We start from the raw sequence: 21,145 nt of genomic DNA, 5'->3' as shown, positions 1-21,145 counted from the left end.
GGAATTGACAGTCTCAAGGCACTGGTGGCACATACTGCAAGTGAGCAAGGGTCTTTTTGTGGGGCTGTGACCTAAGAAACATCCTAAAAACCTCAGAAAGAAAACCTTTTCAAAAGGCAATGAGCAGCCTTATGTGGGCTACCTAATGCTACCTGTTTATTCAAGATTGTGTGAAGTGAGGACTTCTTTTATGGCTTTTGTTTGTTTGAGGATTTCAGCTTCATCAGACATAGTCACTGCCAGGAAAAGAGCCGAGTTTCTGACATGTCAGATTTCTTGTTGACTACATGCAAGGTCAAAAGAAATTTCAAGCCCCTTTGCTGATCCTGTGAACCAAGGATACCGCATTTTAGAAAATAAAGTTTTGGTATGGTTTACATCATCATACAATGTATTTGAAGAGAGAAGTAGAAAGCAAAATCTTAAATTATTTTAAGCAGCTTTTCCAATAACAGAATCTATTACAATTCAACAGTTAGAAAACATTTAAACAAGTTTGGAATTAAAACAAAACCAGACTAGACTCGGCTCTCAATGAAACTGCGAAGTATTCCCACAGGTGAGTAATTTTTTTCCCTGTATACCTCCATGGATACCTGGGTATCTCATGACTCTGTAAGAAGAAAAATGAAATAGCACACTAATAGGCCCCTAGAGACAAACAAAACAAAAGCACCACCCACCGCTCCCGCTCTGCCCCCACCCCCGCAAAAAAGCAAATCTCAAAACCCCAAAACAACAACAAAAAAACCCTAAGCAGTTTTGAAAAGTTTCTTCAAATGCATTTTTCTTAAGGTACAATGTGTTCCAAACAGAGCCATTGGACAATATTACTACAGGCTTCCTATTGGCTTTTGAAATCCATAAAGCAACTTCTTGAATTCTACTTAGCATGGCTAATATAGATATCAACAGACTAATCTTCCTCTAGATTTTTATGGGTTTTGGGAATTAATTTAAAAATATTTTTGTAAGACACCTTGGCTTACCTAAGATGACTACATCATGCTTCCATACCATCACACAACTGCTACTCTCTTAAAAGTAGATCAAAGTTTCCAAAGCAAAACCAGAGTCTCATAGGCCCTCTGCCAATTCCAAATGCACATTAAGAACTTGCCAAAACATTTTTTTCAGATTTGAATTTCTTCTTACAAACTTATTTACTCACAATAGCAGCATTATGCTTTCCCTCACCTTTTATTTTATACGCCAAGATGTTCTCTGTTTAGCAAGCAGCCTTATATTACTATTGCATCACATCCATATAAATGGCACATCACCCCACAATGCTCATCTCAGATCAGAATTAGCACAGAATCTGCAGAAGGGAGCTCACAAATACTCTAAGTTGTTGGGAGCTTATGCCTGCCTGTGCTGTCCAGTTCTGCTTCCAAACCCCTCACTTGTTAGAGCTTCCTGAAGATCAATCTTTTTATCAACCCCAAGAGAACTGGCAATACTTTATCCCTGGATCCACATGTCAAGGATTCCAAATGGAGAAGAAAAATAATTCTTTGCAGACCTGCAAAGAGAGTCAAGACTCCCTGCTCCACTTGATCTCATAAAATTGTGTCGTAGGTTGAGGTAGGTGATATCTTGACTGTAGAAGAGGTGTTCAGGTAGTTCTTCAAGGCTGTAGCATGAAAGATCAACCATGCTAAGTCGCATAGACACAACCTGAAAAGGAGGAGAAAGAGCTGCAGCTGTGCAATGATTTTTCTCTGGAAGTCTAATGGAAGGCCAAAGAATGCAAAGGTGAAAGTAGCAAATAATTTGCAAAAACATGAAAGAACTCCTTGTATCCATCAGGTGGAGTATCCATACTGTGGACTATGAGTCTATGCCATTTGCTACACCCCTGACAAGGATACCAACCTGGACTCACACAAAGCCCTTCTCTGTATGTGCACAGGGCACTGCCTAAAGTCTAGGCTGTAAGAGAGCCAACCTAATGGAGAAAAACAGATCTTAGGCCGAGGAAACTCTTGAGAAAGGATGATCTCCAAGTGCCTTCCAAAGGTGGAAGTAGCAACAGGAAGCAGTTGATTTTCCAGTTCAGTTCTTTGAGATTTACAGAACCTCTGCCTAGCTGCTTCTTCTGTACTTCTACCTACTTCTTTTTTTTGTTAGTTTGTTGAGGGTATAAAATTTGAAACATAACCTGTTATGAAAAGCCTTAATAAATTATGGTTTTGCAACACTTCATAAAGTCTTTGCAAATACCAGATCTCCTTTCATTAAGTATGTTTTATTTCAAGGTCTTTGATGCTTCGTTTGGCGTTTTATGACCTGCTTTAATCTGACCTTATTTCATAGTTCATTTATAGATATATTACAAAATATATACATACCATTTATACATGAGTTATATATACAACCATATCTATGAGGCCTAAGTGTGGTTCAGCATTAAGCTATCACCATCTAATCAGACTCTAATGTGAAATAAAGCAGTGTGTTCTGATGCACACATCCCCTGCTGACCTATGATCTCTGTGACTCAAATCTAGCAGGGCAACCCTGTGAATGCCCAGCTCGCACTTCAGGCAGGTTCAAGTATGGCAACAAGTGCAATTTGTAGGTTTCTGTGGCTGTAAAGTCAGCCAGTCCCTGGGGTTTGCTCTCGTGACCTGTCATGAAGTTACTCTCACAGGTGCAGAAGGGGTTAAAACAACAGAGAACTACTGCTGGACATTGTTGCACAGGTAGAAGAGAAGAAAAGGCTAAAAGAAAAATCTCTGTAGTCCAGAGCACAAAGGAAATAAAGAAAGCTGGAAAGTGTCCTAGGTACTTTCTCCAACATCCTAGCTTCACCTCTGCCTGCAGACCAAGCCTGCATCCGAAAACCCTTCCTATTGCTCCACCCACCGCCCGAAGCACAGTGTCCCCAGGGCCTCACCGTGGACGCCCTCCGGTGCCACCGCTGGCACTCTGCCAGCGAGTCAAAGGAAACGTGGTACGTCTGAGCCTGTGCTCCAGCCGAGGTGAAAGCAAGGGTGTACTGCCGACGTTTCATCTCTTCCACCTGCAAAGGGAGAATTGACAACAGTCTGCCTAAGCTCCAGCAGCTACAACCGACCTGGAGTCTAGGGTGAGGTATTAACGGCCACCAGTAATATTACATTTTGCTGAAAACACAGCTGTAAAGTCACCGGAGAAAAACTCAGAAGTAAATCCTGCTTAACACCTTTCTGATGTCGATCCAAGAAGTAATAATTTCCAGGGTGTCCATTCACAACATTGGCTAGTAATGTGAAAGCAGAAGTAGTGTCTCTTCATTTTAGTAGCCTTCAGACTACTACTTAAGCAAAGCAAGTAGAAAAGGGCTGAGTGTGTTGACACTGTTACAAAAGCCTACATTAGCCTCTTGTGGACGATTCCCATCATTACAATCCCTTCTTCCTTCCCAAGCTACAGAGAGCTAACCAAAAAAAGCCTTACCTTCCCTCCAATGAGAGGCAAGATGTGCATCTTCCCTGCATGGCTGTCCTTCACCGAGGACACAATGAGGCACGTGCCACAGAGAGTGACTGAGCGCTCTGCCCACTTGTGCAGCTGGGTCTTTCCTTTGCGGACGTTATAGACTCCAGAGAGGAGAATGCGATCCAACTGTTCCACCTGACACGGCTTTTCTGAAGAAAAAGGGGTCATCAGCATTTACTTTCCGTACATTCTTCGTTCTCATCTGAGTGTACGAATAACGACACAGATTTGACATGCAAAACCAGGTGTTGTTAAGAACAGGTAGACAAGTTGCACTTTAAAAATAAAAAAGCCTCATGCAGAGAACAAGTAACTTCCTCAGTCAGCGCAGGAACAGCTGAGCAGCACCATCATGTGCCTCCCAAGCAATGTTAGAATGGTTGCCGTGCAGTGTGTTTTTAATCTACAGATAATTACAGACCTTAGCAAACCTACATGCCTGACAAATATCCTTCATTCAGATGCAACAGAAAAGCTCTTTCAAACTCTTGTTAAATCAGCTAAAGTCACAGAAACCATCAAATAAGTGGCTTCTACTGGGCTTTCAGGGAAGGCCTGGAAAATCAGCTACAGAAGGAAGTTCTTTCCCTGACGATGACTGTTGTGGTTTTGCCTGGGATATAATTCATTTTCTTCCTAGCAGAAGGTGGAGGGCTGTGTTCTGGATTCCATATGAGAATAATGTTGATAACACCCTGCTGTTTGGGTTGTTGCTCAGCAGTGCTCATCCCAAGTCAAGGACTTTTCAGTGTCCCATTCTCTGCAGTGAGCAGGTGCACAAGAAGACGGAAGGAAGCACAGCTGGGACAGCTGATCCAAACTGGCAAAAGGGATATTCCACACCACAGAAGATCATGCCCACTTCTACAAACTGGAAGAAGTGGGCCAAAAGGGCCAATCACTGCTCAGAGCGGGGCACTGGTCAGCGTGTGATGAGCAATTGTATTGTGCATCACTTGTGTTTTATTCCTCTCTCTTTGTTATTTCCCTTTTCATTACAATTATTGTTATTATTTTACTTTATTTCAATTATTAAACTGTTCTCAGCCCACAGGTTTTATCTTTTTCGAATTCTCCTTCCCATTCCATGGGGGAAGCAGTGTGTGGGGTGAGCAGCTGCATGGTGCTTAGTGGCCACCTGGTGTTAAACTACAACAGTCCTTTTTTGTGCCACACGTGGGGCACCAGACTGTGCTAAAACAAATTTGCTATAAGCATTTATTGTATTGGTTTAATAGTGGCTGGTCACAATGTTGATTTATTTGCTCTGTTTTGTGGCACTTATGTACCACCTTACCTGCTGTAAGGGCTGGGTTAAGGTTATAGTGTTGTACCTTGTCATCTGGTCTGTGTGCTCAGCACAGCCCTCACCTCTTGTGCTCTGGTGCCATATAGTGGAAAATACCAACAATGACACTGTCTGCCTTTTCTTCTTGGAGAGCCCGCCTAGGAAGCAGACACTTCCCACATCCTCCTTTTCTCCACCAGGCTAATTACAACAGCATTTGGGAATTTTGAATATCCTTGGGAAGCTGAAACCAGTGTGGTCCTACTGCTAGGAACCATGAATGTGGTTCAGGTCTTGTTTAGGGTGAAGCAACTATTTGCAGCTACTCTAAGCCATGACAAGCACTGTGGCTGCTCAGATCTGACTGGAGGCTGCTGCCGAGTGCTGCTGTAATGGACATGCTGGAACTCCAAAAGGAAGTGGAGCCAAAGGCAGCCCAGCAGTGTCACAGCTGATATTACTAATGCATTCTTCTCCATCCCTTTGACAGCAGAGTGCAGTTTGCTTTCACTTGGAGGGATGTCCAGTACACTTGGCATCAACTGCCCCAGTGGTGGAAATACAGCCCCACCATCTGCCATGGCCTGATCTCGACTGCACTGGAACAGGGAGAAGCTCCAGAACACCTGCAATACATGGCTGATATCATCACGTGGGGCAATCCAGCAGAAGAAGTTTTTGAGAAAGGGAAGAAAATAGTCCAAATCCTTCTGAAAGTTGGTTTTGCCATAAAACAAAGGTCAGGGGACCTGCACAGAAGATCCATTTTTTTAGGAATAAAATGGGAAGATGGCTGTCATCAGTTTACAGTGGATATGATTAACAAGATAATAGCAATGGCTCCACCAACTAACAAGCAAGAAACACAAGGGTTTTTAGGCATTGTGGGATTTTGGAGAATGTATATTCTGGATTACAGTCTGATTGTCAGCCCTCTCCATCAAGTGACCTGGAAGAAGAATGATTTCAAATGGCCCTAAGCAACAACAAGCCTTTGAACACATCAAGCAGGAGACTGTTCAAGCAGTAGCCCTTGGGCCATTGGTTCATGCAGCCTTGGGCCAGTCCAAACAGGACAAGATATAAAACATGAGCTTTACTGTGCAAATGGGAAGAATGGCCCTACCTGGAGCCTCTGGCACAAAGCACCAGACACACTCAAGCTCACCTCTTCAGCTTCTGGAGTCAGGGATAGAGGATTTGAAGTCCACTATACTCTAACTGAAAAAGAGATACTGGCAGCATATGAAGGGCTTTGAGCTGCTTCGGCAGTGACTGGCACTGAGGCCCAGCTGCTCCTGGCACCTCGCTGGGGTGCTGGGCTGGATGTTCAAAAGGAGGGTCTCCTCTGTGCATCATGCAACTGATGCTACATGCAGTAAGCGGGTCACATGGATCATACAACAAGCTCAAATAAGGAACCTCAGTCATCCAGGAATCTTGGAAGTGATCATGGACTGGCCAGAAGGCAAAGATTTCCAAATGTCCCCACAGGAGGAGGTGATACATGCTGAAGAGGCCCCACTGTATTAAAGACCAGAAAGTGAGAAGCAATACGCCTTGATCACTGTTGCTCAGCAGTGCCTACCCCAAGCCAAGGACCTTTTAAATGTCTCACAGATGCTTTTCAAGATTCTGTCCACTGTTTATGCTCCCTTACTGATTAGGAATATTTTCCAAATAGTCACTTAATCGAACACTTAAAAGAATAGGAATAAGCCTGACCTGACAGAGCAATGAGTTTGAAGTGTTAAGAATCTCCTCATATAAATTTTTTATTCATTTTATCCTAAATAATCCCCAAGACAGATGCTGGCAACTGATACTTTGTTTTACTTAGGAAAGGATACTTTTTCTTTCAGAAGTTGCTGCTGACATGCCGCTTCTCTCTCGAACTGTCCTACAAGTGTCCTGATATCCAGAAACAGCATGAAGCTGCAGGGATTCATATTCCAGTACTCTCCTCCCCTAAAGTCAGACAGAGGAACTGAGCAGCCAACACATATGTCAGACAGTGACAAAAAAAAATCTCATTAGACGGGCTGGAAAAATATTCTCACTGTTGGTTATACATGCCCCACTTCCAGACACAAACCATACTCCAAACATTTATTAGGAGCAAAAAGTTAACTACCAACTAAAGCTGTTATACTGTTTCTCAGTTAGACAGCAGATCTTCAGCTTGCCAAATCTAAAGCGTTGTCTTGATGCCCATACCTGGCTGAATTTAGCTGAAACATTTAGTTGTTTATTTGCAACAGTTGTTTTGTTTCAGGGATATGAAGTGTGGCAGATGTCCTTTATTAGTGAGAAACTGTAAGCATCCACAGAAAAAATTGCTTTGATTTCACCAAGTTGAAAGACTAGCCCCAGACTTGTAAGAAAACAGTATTATGGGACCACAAGCAGTGTCCTACTGACTGCGACAGCAGCACTGTTCCAAGCATTACTAAGCAGCTACACCAATCCTCTGGTTTCCCTATCTGCTCCAAAACCACGACACCTATGTCCTAGAGCAGGGCCAGGGGAGGCCATGGAAACAGTCAGGTGGCTGGAGCACCTCTCCTATGGAGACAAACTGAGAGAGCTGGGGTTGTTCAGCCCGGAGAAGAGAAAGCTCTGGGAAGAAAGAAACAAGAAAGGCATAGGAAGACTTTTTACCAAGGCCTGTAGTGACAGGACAAGGGGCAACAGTTCTAACCTGAAAGAGGGCAGATTTAGATTGGACATAAGGAAGAAATGTTTTACAGTGAGGGTGGTGAGGCCCTGGCACAGGTGCCCAGAGAAGCTGTGGCTGCCCCATCCCTGGAAGTGTTCAAGGCCAGGTTGGACGGGGCTTGGAGCAACCTGGGATAGTGAAAAGTGTCCCTGCCTATGGCAGGGGGTGGAACTGGGTGATCTTTAAGGCCCCTTCCAACTCAACCCAGAGTCTGTGATGCCATGATTCTAAGTAGTGTTTCTCTGGGGAAAATGCATACTTCCTCCCTTATGTTTTCAGCTGTAGGCTTTGCAAAATTATCGTATCATCCTCCATAGCTTTCCCTCTAATTCCTCTGCTAACTTTGTCAGCATTTGCTTTTACTTTCTTAAAACAGGTCTCTTGATTACTCTTCAACCCTTGTATTTCTTCCTTCACAGCCTCTTTCTAAGCAGGAGCAGCCTCCCACGCTGACTGAAACTACTCAATTTCATTTTCTACCTACTTGCTTCCATGAAGTTGAGTCACTGTTCCTGAATCCTCAGCAGTTCCTGCCTGAGGAAATAGCCAAAATAAATTGCTCATTTTTCTTCAAAAGCTCTCCATAGCCCTAGGCTTTATGCCTTTCCTCCTTCCAGCTGAAGTAACTTCTGACTCCCTCTTCCTTGCCCCATAAATTCAGACTACTCACCATACTTCTTTCCATCTGTTATACTGTTTTGTATATATATATATCTATATTTGCATATATACAGCATATACACTGTTTTGCCTGTTCTGCACACAGCTCCCAGACAGAAAGGGTTTGTCTCAGATAACAGAGTGAGGAAGCTGATCTCTCATGAATGCATTTTTTGACACTGAACAAACAAATGATGGCTAGCAGCTTAGTCTGGCTGCCCAGATCCATGAAGCAAGAAAAATTTTCCATTAAAAGCACTTTGATTTTTTTTTTTCTGAAATGCAAAAAAATACAAAAGTGAAGTATTTAAAAGTAAGGAAATAATTCCTTTATTAGCTTTCCTCTCCCTTATTTCTTTTATATTTCATCTTAACTTCAGTGAATTCCCTTTTTGACTGCTAGCACCATAGACCACAGGCCTCTGACTTCATTCTGTGGCTCCTTGTGCACACTGTATCCTGACTAAACCGATTCAGCAGCCACTTTCCCAAGTCTGGCTTCTGCAATCCAATGCCCTGGGTTCCTGATGGCAGCCTGCATTATTATTAACCAGCTGGCACCTTCGCTCTCTAGTTACAGGCTGTGGAGGTATTTGACCAGGACCTTCCTGACATTTTTTGTAAATACAATCTCCAGGCACATCTAGACCAAACTGTTTCTGATCCCACTGGGAGCTACAAACCATCAGCTGCAACACCAGAAACTAAAGACAACAGAGCAATCCCATGGCCCTATCTTCACATCAAGTCACAGACAGAAACAAAAAACTACAGAACTGTGAGTTTTTTCTATTAATCTTGGAAATGTTTTATTTTAAGAAATGCTTACTGGTACTTTGGGTGCTTGATGCAGCCCTCTATAAAGGCAGCAGGCCGATGACTAAGGCTTCAGCTGAGTTCCAGCTCACAGTTACAGCTACAGGAACAGTGACAGTGTGCACACACACAATTTCTTACCACTGTAAAAGCGAATCATACAGCTGAGATCAGAGTTTGCTGCCTCTTCCTGCATTCTGAGAGGATCATCAAAACCCAACCCAGCCAAGTAGTCATACACAATCTGAAGGGGTTTTTCTGTGGGCTCCAGCCTCCTGTCAAAACATACAAGAAAATAGTTTGAGAACACAAAAAAAGATTAAACAAGTCTCAATGCAGCAAAGGTGTGAGGAATAATGACACTCTGGCTGTTCTGCTCCTCTGAAAAGGTCTTGCAAGCATTCATCCTTGGGGCTGTGCTCCCTGCTTGGCAAGCAGCACTTAAGAACTGTAGCACTTGTGATTACATTGCAGAAGAGAAACAGAGAAGAAAAGCAATAGGTATAAGCCACACAATCCAGGGTGAGCATTTCCACTCCATGATTTAAGGAGCACCAGGAGGAAACAATGACAAGACACAAAACCAGAAATACTGCGCAAAAAGCAGATGCCAAATAATTAAAAACCCCTACGTACAATGACTCAAAAATATAAAAGAACTCTTAAATTTTTCTTCCAAATGCAGCTGGGAACAAAGCATATGAAGAATCCTCCTGAAGAATAAGTTCTAAAAAGAAAGAAAAAAAGAAATTTCCTACTCTCTTCAGCTCTCACCAGTGCAAGAGTCTCGTATTTTGGCAAATTAACTCAACCAGTACATTTAAAAAGGACTTTTTAGGACTACAGAAGATTGCAGGAAGGATTCAGTGACTAACTTGAATAAATGTCAATAAGAAAAGTTCTCTTGAACCATCAGGTTTAGTATATTCAGAACAGAAAAGATGTTTTCTGATCCTCTCTTCTCACTTCTTCCAGAGAACCTGAATTATTATTTTCTGCAATAAAACCAACTGAGTTTCTCACTAAATTAGAAGTTTTACTTTAGGGAAAAAATACCAGTGTAAAAAATTAAGCACTGAAAACATTAGATAGGAATTAAAATAAACTGTTATAATGGTCAACTCATTATCCACCATTAAAAATCTCCATTTTTAATCTGAAAGTGCCTAGCTTCAGATTACAGTCACTGGACCTCAACTGTCACCTATTCTTTAAGCAGACATTTATAAATCATGTCATTAACTATTCAAACTTCCTCTTCAAGATGAGGCTCAATGTGCTTTTAAAATTTTTCTTGCAGTAAGGTGGGTCTACTTTGATTAAAAAGGATTTTTACCACCCAATTGTTTTTAGTTTATCCCCACTCTGTCAGCACCAGTAGGACTGGTCCCTGTATCCACGCACTGCAGAGAGGTATTGGTTCTGCTCAACAGCTTTTATAATCCTGGATCAGACCTACTCTTGCCTGTTTGGCACATTCACTCATATCCCTTCAATCCATGAGTCCTCCTGAACCACAGTTTTGGCAAGTTACAGCATCCTTCCTCTCCTCTGCAGAATTTAGTACACTTGTCTTTTACATAAATAAACCCAATGTTTTCCAGGGAATACTCCATGCTAAACCATTTACATCAGCCTGCTGCACTGACTTCTCAGTACGCATCACTCCCTCCATCCATGCCCTCCTGAGTATGACCTCTTTTTTAGCCACAGGTTATTAACAGAACAACTGAACAGTGCAAATTTATCTTTCTTCTTTCAAACACACATTAACTCCTCATCCAAACCAGGATGCTTACACTGAATAACAGTTTCCAGTTTGTAAGGTATCAGTCAACGAGTTTTACTGGTTTGTGCACTGCTTTTCTCCCCACGACATCAGAACACAGAATCTCAGGACACTTTAGGTTGGAAGGGACATTTAAAGGTCATCTACTCCAACCTCCCACCATGGACAGGGACATCTTCACCTCAACCAGGTTGCTCAGAGCCCTGTCCAACATCTCACTGCAACAAATGACTAATGCCTTTGGCAACTGAGCTTGAAATTTCAAAGCATCAAGATCAAGCTTGTTTGGTAGGACCTGTTTTCCACTAAACTTCGTTGACTTGCATAACATTGTTTATATTGCGTGTCTGAACGTGAAATATTTTACTGCTGTATGTACCAAACCCTTCCGCTTCCTCTCACCTCTTTTCAAGAACAAAAATATTTCTGATTCTTTTTAATGACTCTATCAGAATATTTACACTATACACTCTATCACTATATTTACACTGACAGCTTTTCAAATGTCATTCATAATTAAGGCAGGACCAATTTCATAAAACATGCACCATTTACATGTACCTAGTCCTCCAGGCTTCCTTTGTAGTCACCAGGATGCATCTCAAGAAGATGTAAAATGACCTCAGGTATTTCAAGGAGATACATTGCAACTCTTTCACTTCACACACCTCTGGATCACTCTCAAAGTTCTGGTGCAAAATAACAAAGTTTCTAGCCTGAAAAGGCAATGTAGTTGATATGCAGCTGACCCAGAAAACCAGTTCTTACTGCTCAATGCTTGCTAAGCCTGCTTAGGGCAACTTTGCTCCCTGCTTTTGTTTTACACAGAAATACATCTACTTACTAGCCAGAAGGCTCTATGTGAAATAACCCCCTTCCTCTCACTTCAGAAATTGTCTCTTGGAGCTTCTATTCACTAATAAGCTGATGTCAGCTAAGATGGAGTTCTTGTACAATCAGTATGAAAAGGTGATGTATTAAATGTTGTTTCTTTCCCTGGATGTAGGACAAGAGATTGGTTCAAAAGAGCGTAATGCCATCAATTCTTTTTTCTTTGCTGAGATTTCAGGCTCTCAGCCTTCTTTAGAACTGTTAAAATTTACAAGCTCAGAGCCAAGCACTTCTACAAATATGTAACTGAGGTTTATGTTATCACTTAATTTTTCTTTTTTTTTTTTTGCTACAGAAACACAACAGCAAACATTCAAAAGAGCTTTCTGAGGTAATCTTGGAAATGACAAACCTATGTATCTGTCTCCTTTAACAGGCAAGAAACTGGAATAAATAATAACTGCATCAAACACTGCTGCCTTCCAGTACAGTATACCCAATGTATTCTATACCTTTCTGCACAGAATACAAGAAGAATATGAGAGATTTGACTGGATCTCCAAATACCTTGCCCAAGTTTCCCTTGGCTAACCCTAGATTCCTATTCTTCTGCTATTAAAGCCTTATGCTTGCCAGAAAACAGCTTTTCCAGCATGTGACCTGTGGCTCAGGAACGATAAATGCTTGAGTGTCACAAAAAGAACGCGTCGAGTAGTCTGCATCTAGACTTCCCAGGGAAAAAAACCAAACAAACACTCAAACTTTACTATTTGGTCACTGAATGGACTGAGGCTTTTGTGAGTACACACTGAACAATATATCTGCATATCAGAATTCAGGAAGAACAGTAATGCAGTGGAGGGAAAAGTGCTTTTCATAAAACAGAAATTAAGTCACAGTTGTACAGGTTGCTAAATGCTCACCTGAGGTACTGTGGCTCATCCTCCTGAAAGAGCTGGATACTCTATCCCATCACACTTGCCCCTTCTGGAGATGAGATCTGCTTTTTTTATTTTTTATTCTTCTCATCTTACACTTCAGCTAGAATTAACGCTGCAAAGTTTCAAAATGCTAATTTGAAAACCCCTTAATTTTCTTTCTTGTCCACATAAATCACACTGATATGCTCTTTGAAGACAAACACAATGCCCTTAGTTTTATTTCTTTTTTAAGAAAGCCATGTACAAAAGGAACATTGTCAGCAATCCCCTACAAATGTACCTCTCATGCCATACCACTCATTCCTGTCTGAAAACCAACCAAAAGAGCAGCTCATGCTATTGCACCAACCAGGCTTGCTGGTCAATGGTTGCAGGACAAAAGCCTTGCCAAAAAGTTAAGTCTTCTGAATTCTGGAAGCTGTCTGTAAAACACCACAAGTTGGTCAAAGCTCACTACCTGGCAAGAGAGTTTTGAGTTTACAGAAAAATCTCAATCCAAAAAGTGGCAGGAGGCAATGACTGGCCACTCTGCTCGGGGTTGGGTGTTTCAGACACAGTGGGAAGGGTGTTTGACTCCCTGCTGGCACTGGCCGTGTGCTGGACCTGTGACCAGCCCAGGTGTCCCACTGACAACACACACAAGTCCCACACAGGGCTCTGGAAATAAAGCCACAAACAAAACACCTCATTGCCTACAGACCATGCTCACACCAGGAAAGGGAGCAGGTCACTGAATGCTTTTGGAGACATTCTGGAGACCTGGGAGAATGGATTATTGGTCCAAATTCTCATCAAGAGCCATTTGTTTTGCTAAAAAATATTTGGGCAGGCCAGCAAAGGGAAAACCACATGGAATGGCAGTTTCTGTACCGAATTTCTTCACTAACTTGATCAAGGCTGACAGGTTCTGCAAGTAATAGTCAAATTGAGATAGAAAAATATGTTTTCCTTTTGAGAGAAAGCAACGTGGTGTGAAACCCAAACTGGCACGAGATCACATTAGAACTGTACACATTCATCCTGTACCCAGCGCAGCTGACTCTGAATGCTGGCACACACAGGAACACCCGGCTGTCACAGCAGCACAAACAGCCCATGGCATCCACAGTGCTATCACACATCAGGGACTGGACACTTCCACTGCTCAGAGCCTCTCTGCTGAGCCCAGGTGCAAAGGCTTAGGAGACAGAAAAGCCAACAAGAAGTAGCAACAGTTTCACAACTCCTGTAGCACCTGTAGCTCTCCATAAGCAACAGCCAAGTTTTCAAATCTTTGCAGTTTAAGTTTTTGTTGTGAAGGGTGTCCAGACTAAAGAATGTATCTGTGCTATTCTTGTTTAACCTCCCCTCTGCAGGAAGGTATGTTTTCTGGATATGAAGGGATGGAAGCAAAAGGAAAGATTCTAGCTAGCAGAAAGCTAAAGATCCTCGAGGTGCATTGCGGAGAAGAAAAGGTTTTGACAGAAACTGACTTGAATTCCCAAAATTGAAGCAGAAACAGGGGGTGATCACAAGGACGCTGCTGAATATTTAGCGTGAATACACAAAAAAGGGTTTGCTATTCTTCCATCCAGCTTTCAGACTCCCAAGTCAGGTGCCAAATCAACCTTTGCCACACTCAGCTTCAGAAAGAAAGACATTAAAAGGGTGAAGAATTCAGAAGGTGTTTGGGAAACACATGCACTTACAGTAAGATACGATCAGATGCTTAATAGAGTAATTGGTATTTGTGAATACATTATTAAAGTAATCAGCAAGCTTTGTTCAAGGAAGGAATTATCTCAACAGAGCATGGGGATCTCAAGCACTCTGTCATCTTCCTGTGGACATGCACACAGGTACCATTCAGGCCTGCTTCCTGTTACTAACACAAGTGCTACTGAAGCAATACTGGTAACTCCCATTTTCCTACCAAGAACAGCCCCAGTGGGAAGTAATTCAAGGATGTCTTCTGTGGCAAACACATTCTGAGGATTACAAGGAATACACACCCCTTAATGAAGAACTCTTCACAAAATGTTATGACAAATCTTGACCAAGTTCTAGAGAGACATCAAGTGGCAAAAAGAGTGGGAAGCAGTAATTTATAGCTCAGTACTCTCTTTCAAAACAATGGAAACAGATCCAATTTGCTAATCCAGCACAAAGCCTGCCACAGATCAAAGACAGGCACAGCTAGGTAGCATGTGAAAACAGAGACTGAAAAGAATTCGAACACAAAAGCCATTTCAAGAGCCAAAAATGTCAAAAAGTGCCTCTCTGAACACATCTATATGCTTTACCTAAGCTTTTTCATGATCTGCAGTAATGGGTCTGCTCTTCCTTCTAAATGCTGGAAAATCTGCTCATTCTTAGGGTGCAAAACAAGCCAACTTCCTTACAAATTCTTCAACCAACAAACAGAGGTTTTCAGCTGCCTCAGTGGCTATGTTCAAGTGTCCATCTGTCTTCATACAGTGTTTCTAAATAATTCATCCCTGGTTCCAACAACCCTGACTGGACACAGCAAATAGGTCTAAATAGCCTTCACATAAGGACCCCACAACAATTATCTGTCCCTGAGAACAGGGGTGGCAATTTTATAACTGAATCTTAAGTCAAGAAGAATCAGTGCAAAGTCTAAAACCTAACAAAATGAATGGGAGTTTCTAAACTAGGAGTCCATAACACACCCACAGCACAAAGTTCATGCACATCAAACTCCAAGCTGTCTATTTTCAGCCTAAATCAATTTCAGGCATAAAACATATAATCTGATACTTAAGCCTTTTTTATATAACACTTGCTACACTTTCTGTCTGCCTTTAATTATTTACCTGGCAACTCTTCTTAGTAAAAAAATTACTAATACATAAATATTACACGACAAAACTGTGAAAGCACCTTACATGTTTTGCTGACTCGGAATAACTGTTTACAGCCTCTTAAATAGCTCAGGTTATCTGGACACTAAAACGCCGATAACACAGAACATAACAAAGGCATATATGAACAGGAGCCTCTACCTAGAAAATGAGGACATAGTTCTGGCTGGCACACCAGCCAAACCCTCCCAGTTAAACACTTAACTAAGAGTTGTGTAAAGGGCACATCACTTGCAATTCATTTTTATGAATTGCATGACTCAAGGCTGTACCTGGCTGCCACCTGTCACCTCTGCCTGTTCCCTACCTGCCCTGCCAACAGGCGCAGGCACACAGTGAACGGAGCCCCGCAAACCCTTACTAAACCTTTCTCAGTCAGATTTATCCTCTCTCAGCCCTCACCTGACCAGGTCTCCATGAAGCTGCAAAAAGAGGTTTTTCCTCCCTTCTCCATTACAGATCTCCGACGCTGGGGTGTCCACCGTGCACAGGACCAGGCGCAAGTCCGAGGGAGCCGCAGCTGCAGAGTCTCTTCCATAAACATACACGCAGCCCCGTCCGACGTCCCCTTTCAGCCAGGCCCTCTCACGGGAGCCAACCCGGCTCCTGCTCAGGCAGCTCCTGCTGCCGGCGCGCTTCGCGTTCCTCTGCAAGGCAGCCAAGACCCGAGAGCGTCAGCACCGCCTCCGGCCGCGGCCCCGCCGCACAGGCCGCACCGCCGGGAGCCCCGCGCCGGGCACGGGAAGACACCGGCCCCGCCCGGCCGCCCCGCCAAGGTCGCGGCGGGAAGCGCCCCCGGTGCCCCGCGGCCGACTAGCCCCCACCCCGCCGGAGGCCCCGGCCCCCTCCTCACCTTCAGCACCCGGATGCCGCCGCGGGGCCCGGCCCGGCCCCCTCGTGCGCCGCCCGGCACCGCCGCCTCGTCCTCCTCGGGCTCCTGCGCCTCCCTGGGCCCGGGCCCCGGCCCCGGCCCGGCCTCCCCCATCCCGGCCGGACCCACAGCCCGGGCGGCGGCGGCGGCCCCGCCCCGGAAGCGCGCGGGGCGCGCGGCCCAGGCCCCGCCCCCGGGCGGCAGCGCCCGGGCCCCGCTGTCCCCTCCCGGGCCGGGGCCGCTGTCCTCGCTGTCCCCTCCTGAGCCGGGCCCGGCCGTCCTTCCCCCGTCCCGGGCGCTGTGTCCGTGCCTCCCACCGGCGCCAGGTGCCTTGAGAGAAGCGCTCGCCGGCCGGCCGGGTACGGGGCAAAGCTCACCTGAGCGCAGCAAACACACCCGTCACTGCCCGCCCTCTGCTTACCTCCAGCGTCTGTCACCACCAGCTGCCACGGCTGGAGGAACACAGCTCGACAGCCGAACATCGCCTTCCTCCTGGTGCCCTGCAGGTCCACCACGTAAGCTCTGCCACTCTTAACTAGTGGCTGCTACTAATGATATAATTATCTACTAACGACATCATCATCGCGGTGCAGTTTGGAAGAATCTGATTAATGCTTTAGGGCAGCTACTGCTCATGCCCCAACAGCATCAAGCACATTAACAACAAAAGCCTCCCGCCTTCTCCACAGTGCAATTACGTGCTAGAAGAGACTTGAAAAGTTATCTAATGAAATGTGACTGTGACTAGAAAACACAAGGCAGAGCCTCCCCGCAGACACAGATGCTGCTCTGACACAGATGATGGTGATCTTTGTCCCAGAGGCACACGGAGTACCAAAGTGGCCTTTTAAGTAGCAATGGAATCATGACCAATACCCACAGCACACTGCAAATACCGGTGAAAAATATTCTTCGTGTTCAGATCCCACACACATTTCTAGCACCTGGACAAGCATTGCTGCTAGTAACTAACTGACACACTCTCTCTCCAGGTGCTATTCTGAACTGCCCAAGCGTTTTGCAATTGTCCTCTCATTTTGCTCTCCAAAATTTCCCATAAAGGTTTTCAAAATCTGCCTTTTTTTTTTTTTTGCATCATCTGAATTTGCCATGGCCAAACATCAAGAATCAAAACATCCTATCCAGCTGTACTTGCAGAAAGCAACAAGGCACAGTTTTAAATCATTGAATATTGACTCATTTTATTAGTCACTTCATAATTTGTTTCAACCAAAAGACAATACACACAGCAGAAGTCTAATGCATCCCATGTAAATGTTTACATCCGTTAAGCTCCTCACTCACCTACGACTCAGCATTTACTTAAATTTTTCACATCTCAAAAATAGGTCTCCAGAATTTCAAGTGCCACCAGGCTCCCTGCTCAAATGGCATGTTCTTACTTCAAATTTGGTTGGGTTTGTTGGGGGTTTGTATTTTCATGGGGTTTTTTGTTTGCTTATTTTTTTCTCTATACTGTCAAAGAGGTGGAATTGGGGCTCTATGCAAAATTTAAATTACAACATCAGGAAAGAAAAAGAAATATACAGGAATAGAGTGAAAGTTCAGAGGGAAGTAGTCCAGCAGCTCCTTCCCTCACAGCCTCCAAGTAGAAAATGAACACATAAAAGTGCACCAGCGTCATTGCTGCCGCAGCTCACAGCTGGGACCAGCCTCAGGGAAGGCACTGGCACCTTTCCCAGCTGTTTCAGCATCTTCCAAGTTATAGATCCAAGGTACTGTAAAGGTGGCAGTCCCCTCACTGCTATTGCTTCAATAAGTTGTTCAAGGCCATATTTTGTCCCATCAAAACCTGGATAAAGTCGACTTTAGGACCTTCCCATGTCTCCTCCCCCTTCAGGCCCAATATGGCCACTATTGTTTCTGTCATTTTGTGACTCAAAATACATTCACTTGAAAAAAACAGACATTCAATATCTCCCAGCTCCAAAGTCTTCCATGTAGGTTAGTAAGATTAGCCACGAAGTCTGTATCTTGCTGCCTTTATATTCCCCTTACAGTGAAGCATGTAAAACGTTGACCAGGCCTGTAAGAATTGTTGCATTCAGCTGGTGGGAAGAGGACTCAGTCTGGGAGTGCCTCAGAGGTGTGAGTACTCTCCAGAGGGAAACCCCAGCAGCAGCACAGAGCTTGAGGAGCACACGGGGGTCAAGGAGCAAGCAGCGTTATCTGGGATTGCAGGTACGGGAAGGTGGGAAGCCTGGCCTTCCTTCTGGCAGAATGTCAGTGCCCATCCCTTAGTGAGGAGGGGAGAGAGCTCCAGGACAAGCGGAATGTTTGGCTGCTACAAAAGAGTTCTTTATAGGCAAGGGATGGCTTCCTGCAAAACACATCTCGGGTACACGTGCCGCCTCCTCCAGCCCCCATGTGACAAAGTGCCCATTTCCCCAAGCACAGACACGGTGCAAGGGTGGCTGAAGGAGCCAAGAACACAGAAGGAATTCATCCTACAAGCTTACCAGAGACCAACAGCAAAACCCAGCTGCTCTAGGGACAGAACACAAGCATGACAAGAGGGACAAGATACACTGTTCCCAACTCTGCTGCAACAAACTCGCCAGGTGACAGACCATTTCCTTCTTCCTTCCCATCTAATCTCCCACACCAGTGCTCTTTCCCAGCAAAACCAAAGGGAGAGCAAGGTGTGTTGGCTTTCAGTACAAGTGACCATGTACAATTCTGTGAAGAGAACAGGAGAGCTTATAAGGAGCTCAGGAACCAAGGCAAAGACTTTCCGTTAGCTTTCTCTCTGGGACGCCCTCAAAGCTCACTGAAGTACAGACTTAACATGGTCAGTTTTCAACACTGAGTTTGAGCTAGTGGGGTGGTGAATAGCCAGAACTGCAGTGAAAACAACAAAGTTAAATGCTCAGCACCAGAAATGTACCTTAATTCAGCCATTTCCTGCTAGACTGCCTGTTTCATAATGCTTCTAGATAGAAGCACAGGATCTATCCCACCACTCATAGCCAAGGCATGACCCTACCACAACCCAAAGATACTTTTAAGGAAATCATACATTATTCTTCTAGATTTTATAACCCCATGCTGATGCCAGTTCTAGTAGAATAAACCTCTTTGCTAATCCAAAGGCCCAAACCTCTTTAATCAGTAAGGTAGTAAAAAAGGCCTCTGAGAGAAGACAAACTTACTCCACTACACATGACTGGCACTTATGTCAGTGACAGTCAGTCCTACCTTATATTACTTAATGCAGTTAAAACCAAAGCAGACTGAACAACCTTTAGTGGCCTCCTGTTCCCAATTCAATGGCAGAATAGGTCTTCAATTTTTCCAAAATACACTGTGTACCACTCTTGCAATACTTTTGGCAAGGACTGGAGCCCAGTATTAGCACTTCTGCGGACACAAAAAGCTGTGTCTAAGTTTGCCAGGAGAGCACTCAACGATCACTGTCCGGAAAGCCCTAAAACAGAACTGCAGCAGACGCACCCTACCTTCAGCTTACCAGCACACTCACAGATGAAGATCTAAGATGTATCCTCCCCTCTTCCTCCCTGAAGAGCACTGAATATCTGAACAGTTTGTCACACTGTGCTTTATGTCCTACACATGGCCTCTGAAAGACCGCCCTGAACTGCACCACCTCCCAGCAGTTCCACAGGAACATCCTGAACACAGCTTTCCATGAGCTCACAGGGGTACTGTACCTCACCTCTTTGGATCCAAATACTCAAACAACTGGCTTCCGTTCAAAACACAGTAAAATTACTTTCAGTCTGAACCTGAACTGGCACATTACTCTCCTGAAAGGGGAGCAAGGAGTAAACTACAAGGATCAATTAAGTAACAAAATGGGAAAGGTCTCTTTAAACCGCATGGTCTTTATTTCAGTGCCAATATTACAGATACAACACAAATATCCCAGTCAGAAGTAACTCAAATGGAACCCAGGGGGTCTACAACAGGCTCTGGAAATTAAATTGGGGAGAAGGTCTGGAATAACCAGGAAGAGCAACTTTGCAGCATAGTCTCTGATGACTCTCCCAGCAGGAGCAGAGCCCTTGCCCAAAGACTGATCTACAAAACTGAATGTGTCTTTTCTACCCATAAACCACAACTAACAGGGTGAAAGACTTTGAAACCGTCTGTGGTAGGAAATCAGCTGCTCCTTGGATCCCTACGTTTCTCATATCTCACTACACTTTCTGGGGAAGCTACAGAAGACTCTGTGGATCTGCATGGCTGTAGCTACTGATAGAAAGAAAGAAAATTCAAGTGTAAGGTCTTCATTTCCAAGTACAGCACCAAACGCAATTTTACCAGCTCTTGCCAGCACCTCTTTTCCTGCACTGTCCCAGGTTTGCAGATGAACTCCCAAGGCCTCACTTGCTCTTCGTATGCCATCACATAACTAAGAGGTGGGTGTATACAATAATGCACTGAGTAGGTCATAAGAAGCCTCCAGCCCCTTCAGACCTATGGGATACAAGAAGAAAGAGGCAAGGCAGCCTGACATTCCCCAAGTCCCCATCTGAGTCCCAGATGAAAATGCCTGAAGAAATCCAGCTAGAAATGAATGATGACACGCCTTGCCCATCCCAGGGAAAAAAGACAGCAGAAAGAAGGGGCAACTGCTCACTTGCTGCAGAGAGAAGAAAGTTTCCCTGCTAGAAATTCCAGACTTCTCTTCCAACCAGGCTGTGTTTCTTTTTGAGGGGCCAGGGGAAGGCGGGGGAAGGGGAGAAGGGAATGTTGCTTCTGGCTGTGAATGCATGTGTGAGGGAGTGCACAGTAGCGTCCACAAGCCACCAGCCTCATCAGCGGAGGAGAGGAGATTAGTCTTAACAGATATGCTTCAAAGTCAGCAATCACTTCAGGAAAATTCCTCCTCATCA

The 21,145-nt window shown here is 44.3% G+C and overlaps 1 protein-coding gene across 1 annotated transcript in view; it reads right to left on the bottom strand.

Annotated features, from left to right (window-relative positions):
• Window positions 1-16,391, bottom strand: part of PHLPP2 (PH domain and leucine rich repeat protein phosphatase 2) — a 33,572-nt gene extending 17,181 nt beyond the window's left edge. The window contains exons 1-6 of the mRNA XM_017816137.1: window positions 16,248-16,391; window positions 15,797-16,041; window positions 9,111-9,244; window positions 3,445-3,635; window positions 2,903-3,028; window positions 1,526-1,680 (exon numbers count right to left, since the gene is read on the bottom strand). Of these exons, the coding sequence (XP_017671626.1) occupies window positions 1,526-1,680; window positions 2,903-3,028; window positions 3,445-3,635; window positions 9,111-9,244; window positions 15,797-16,041; window positions 16,248-16,379 (983 nt within the window). The 5' untranslated portion in view covers window positions 16,380-16,391. The remainder of the gene's footprint in view (window positions 1-1,525; window positions 1,681-2,902; window positions 3,029-3,444; window positions 3,636-9,110; window positions 9,245-15,796; window positions 16,042-16,247) is intronic.
• Window positions 16,392-21,145: the final 4,754 nt, after the last annotated feature.

This window comes from Lepidothrix coronata, unplaced genomic scaffold (assembly GCF_001604755.1).
Source record: "Lepidothrix coronata isolate B3197 unplaced genomic scaffold, Lepidothrix_coronata-1.0 Scaffold54, whole genome shotgun sequence".
In the NCBI taxonomy this organism is placed as follows: Eukaryota; Metazoa; Chordata; class Aves; order Passeriformes; family Pipridae; genus Lepidothrix; species Lepidothrix coronata.
Note: the sequence above shows the minus strand (reverse complement) of the source record. Positions and strands in the feature narration are given on the sequence as shown.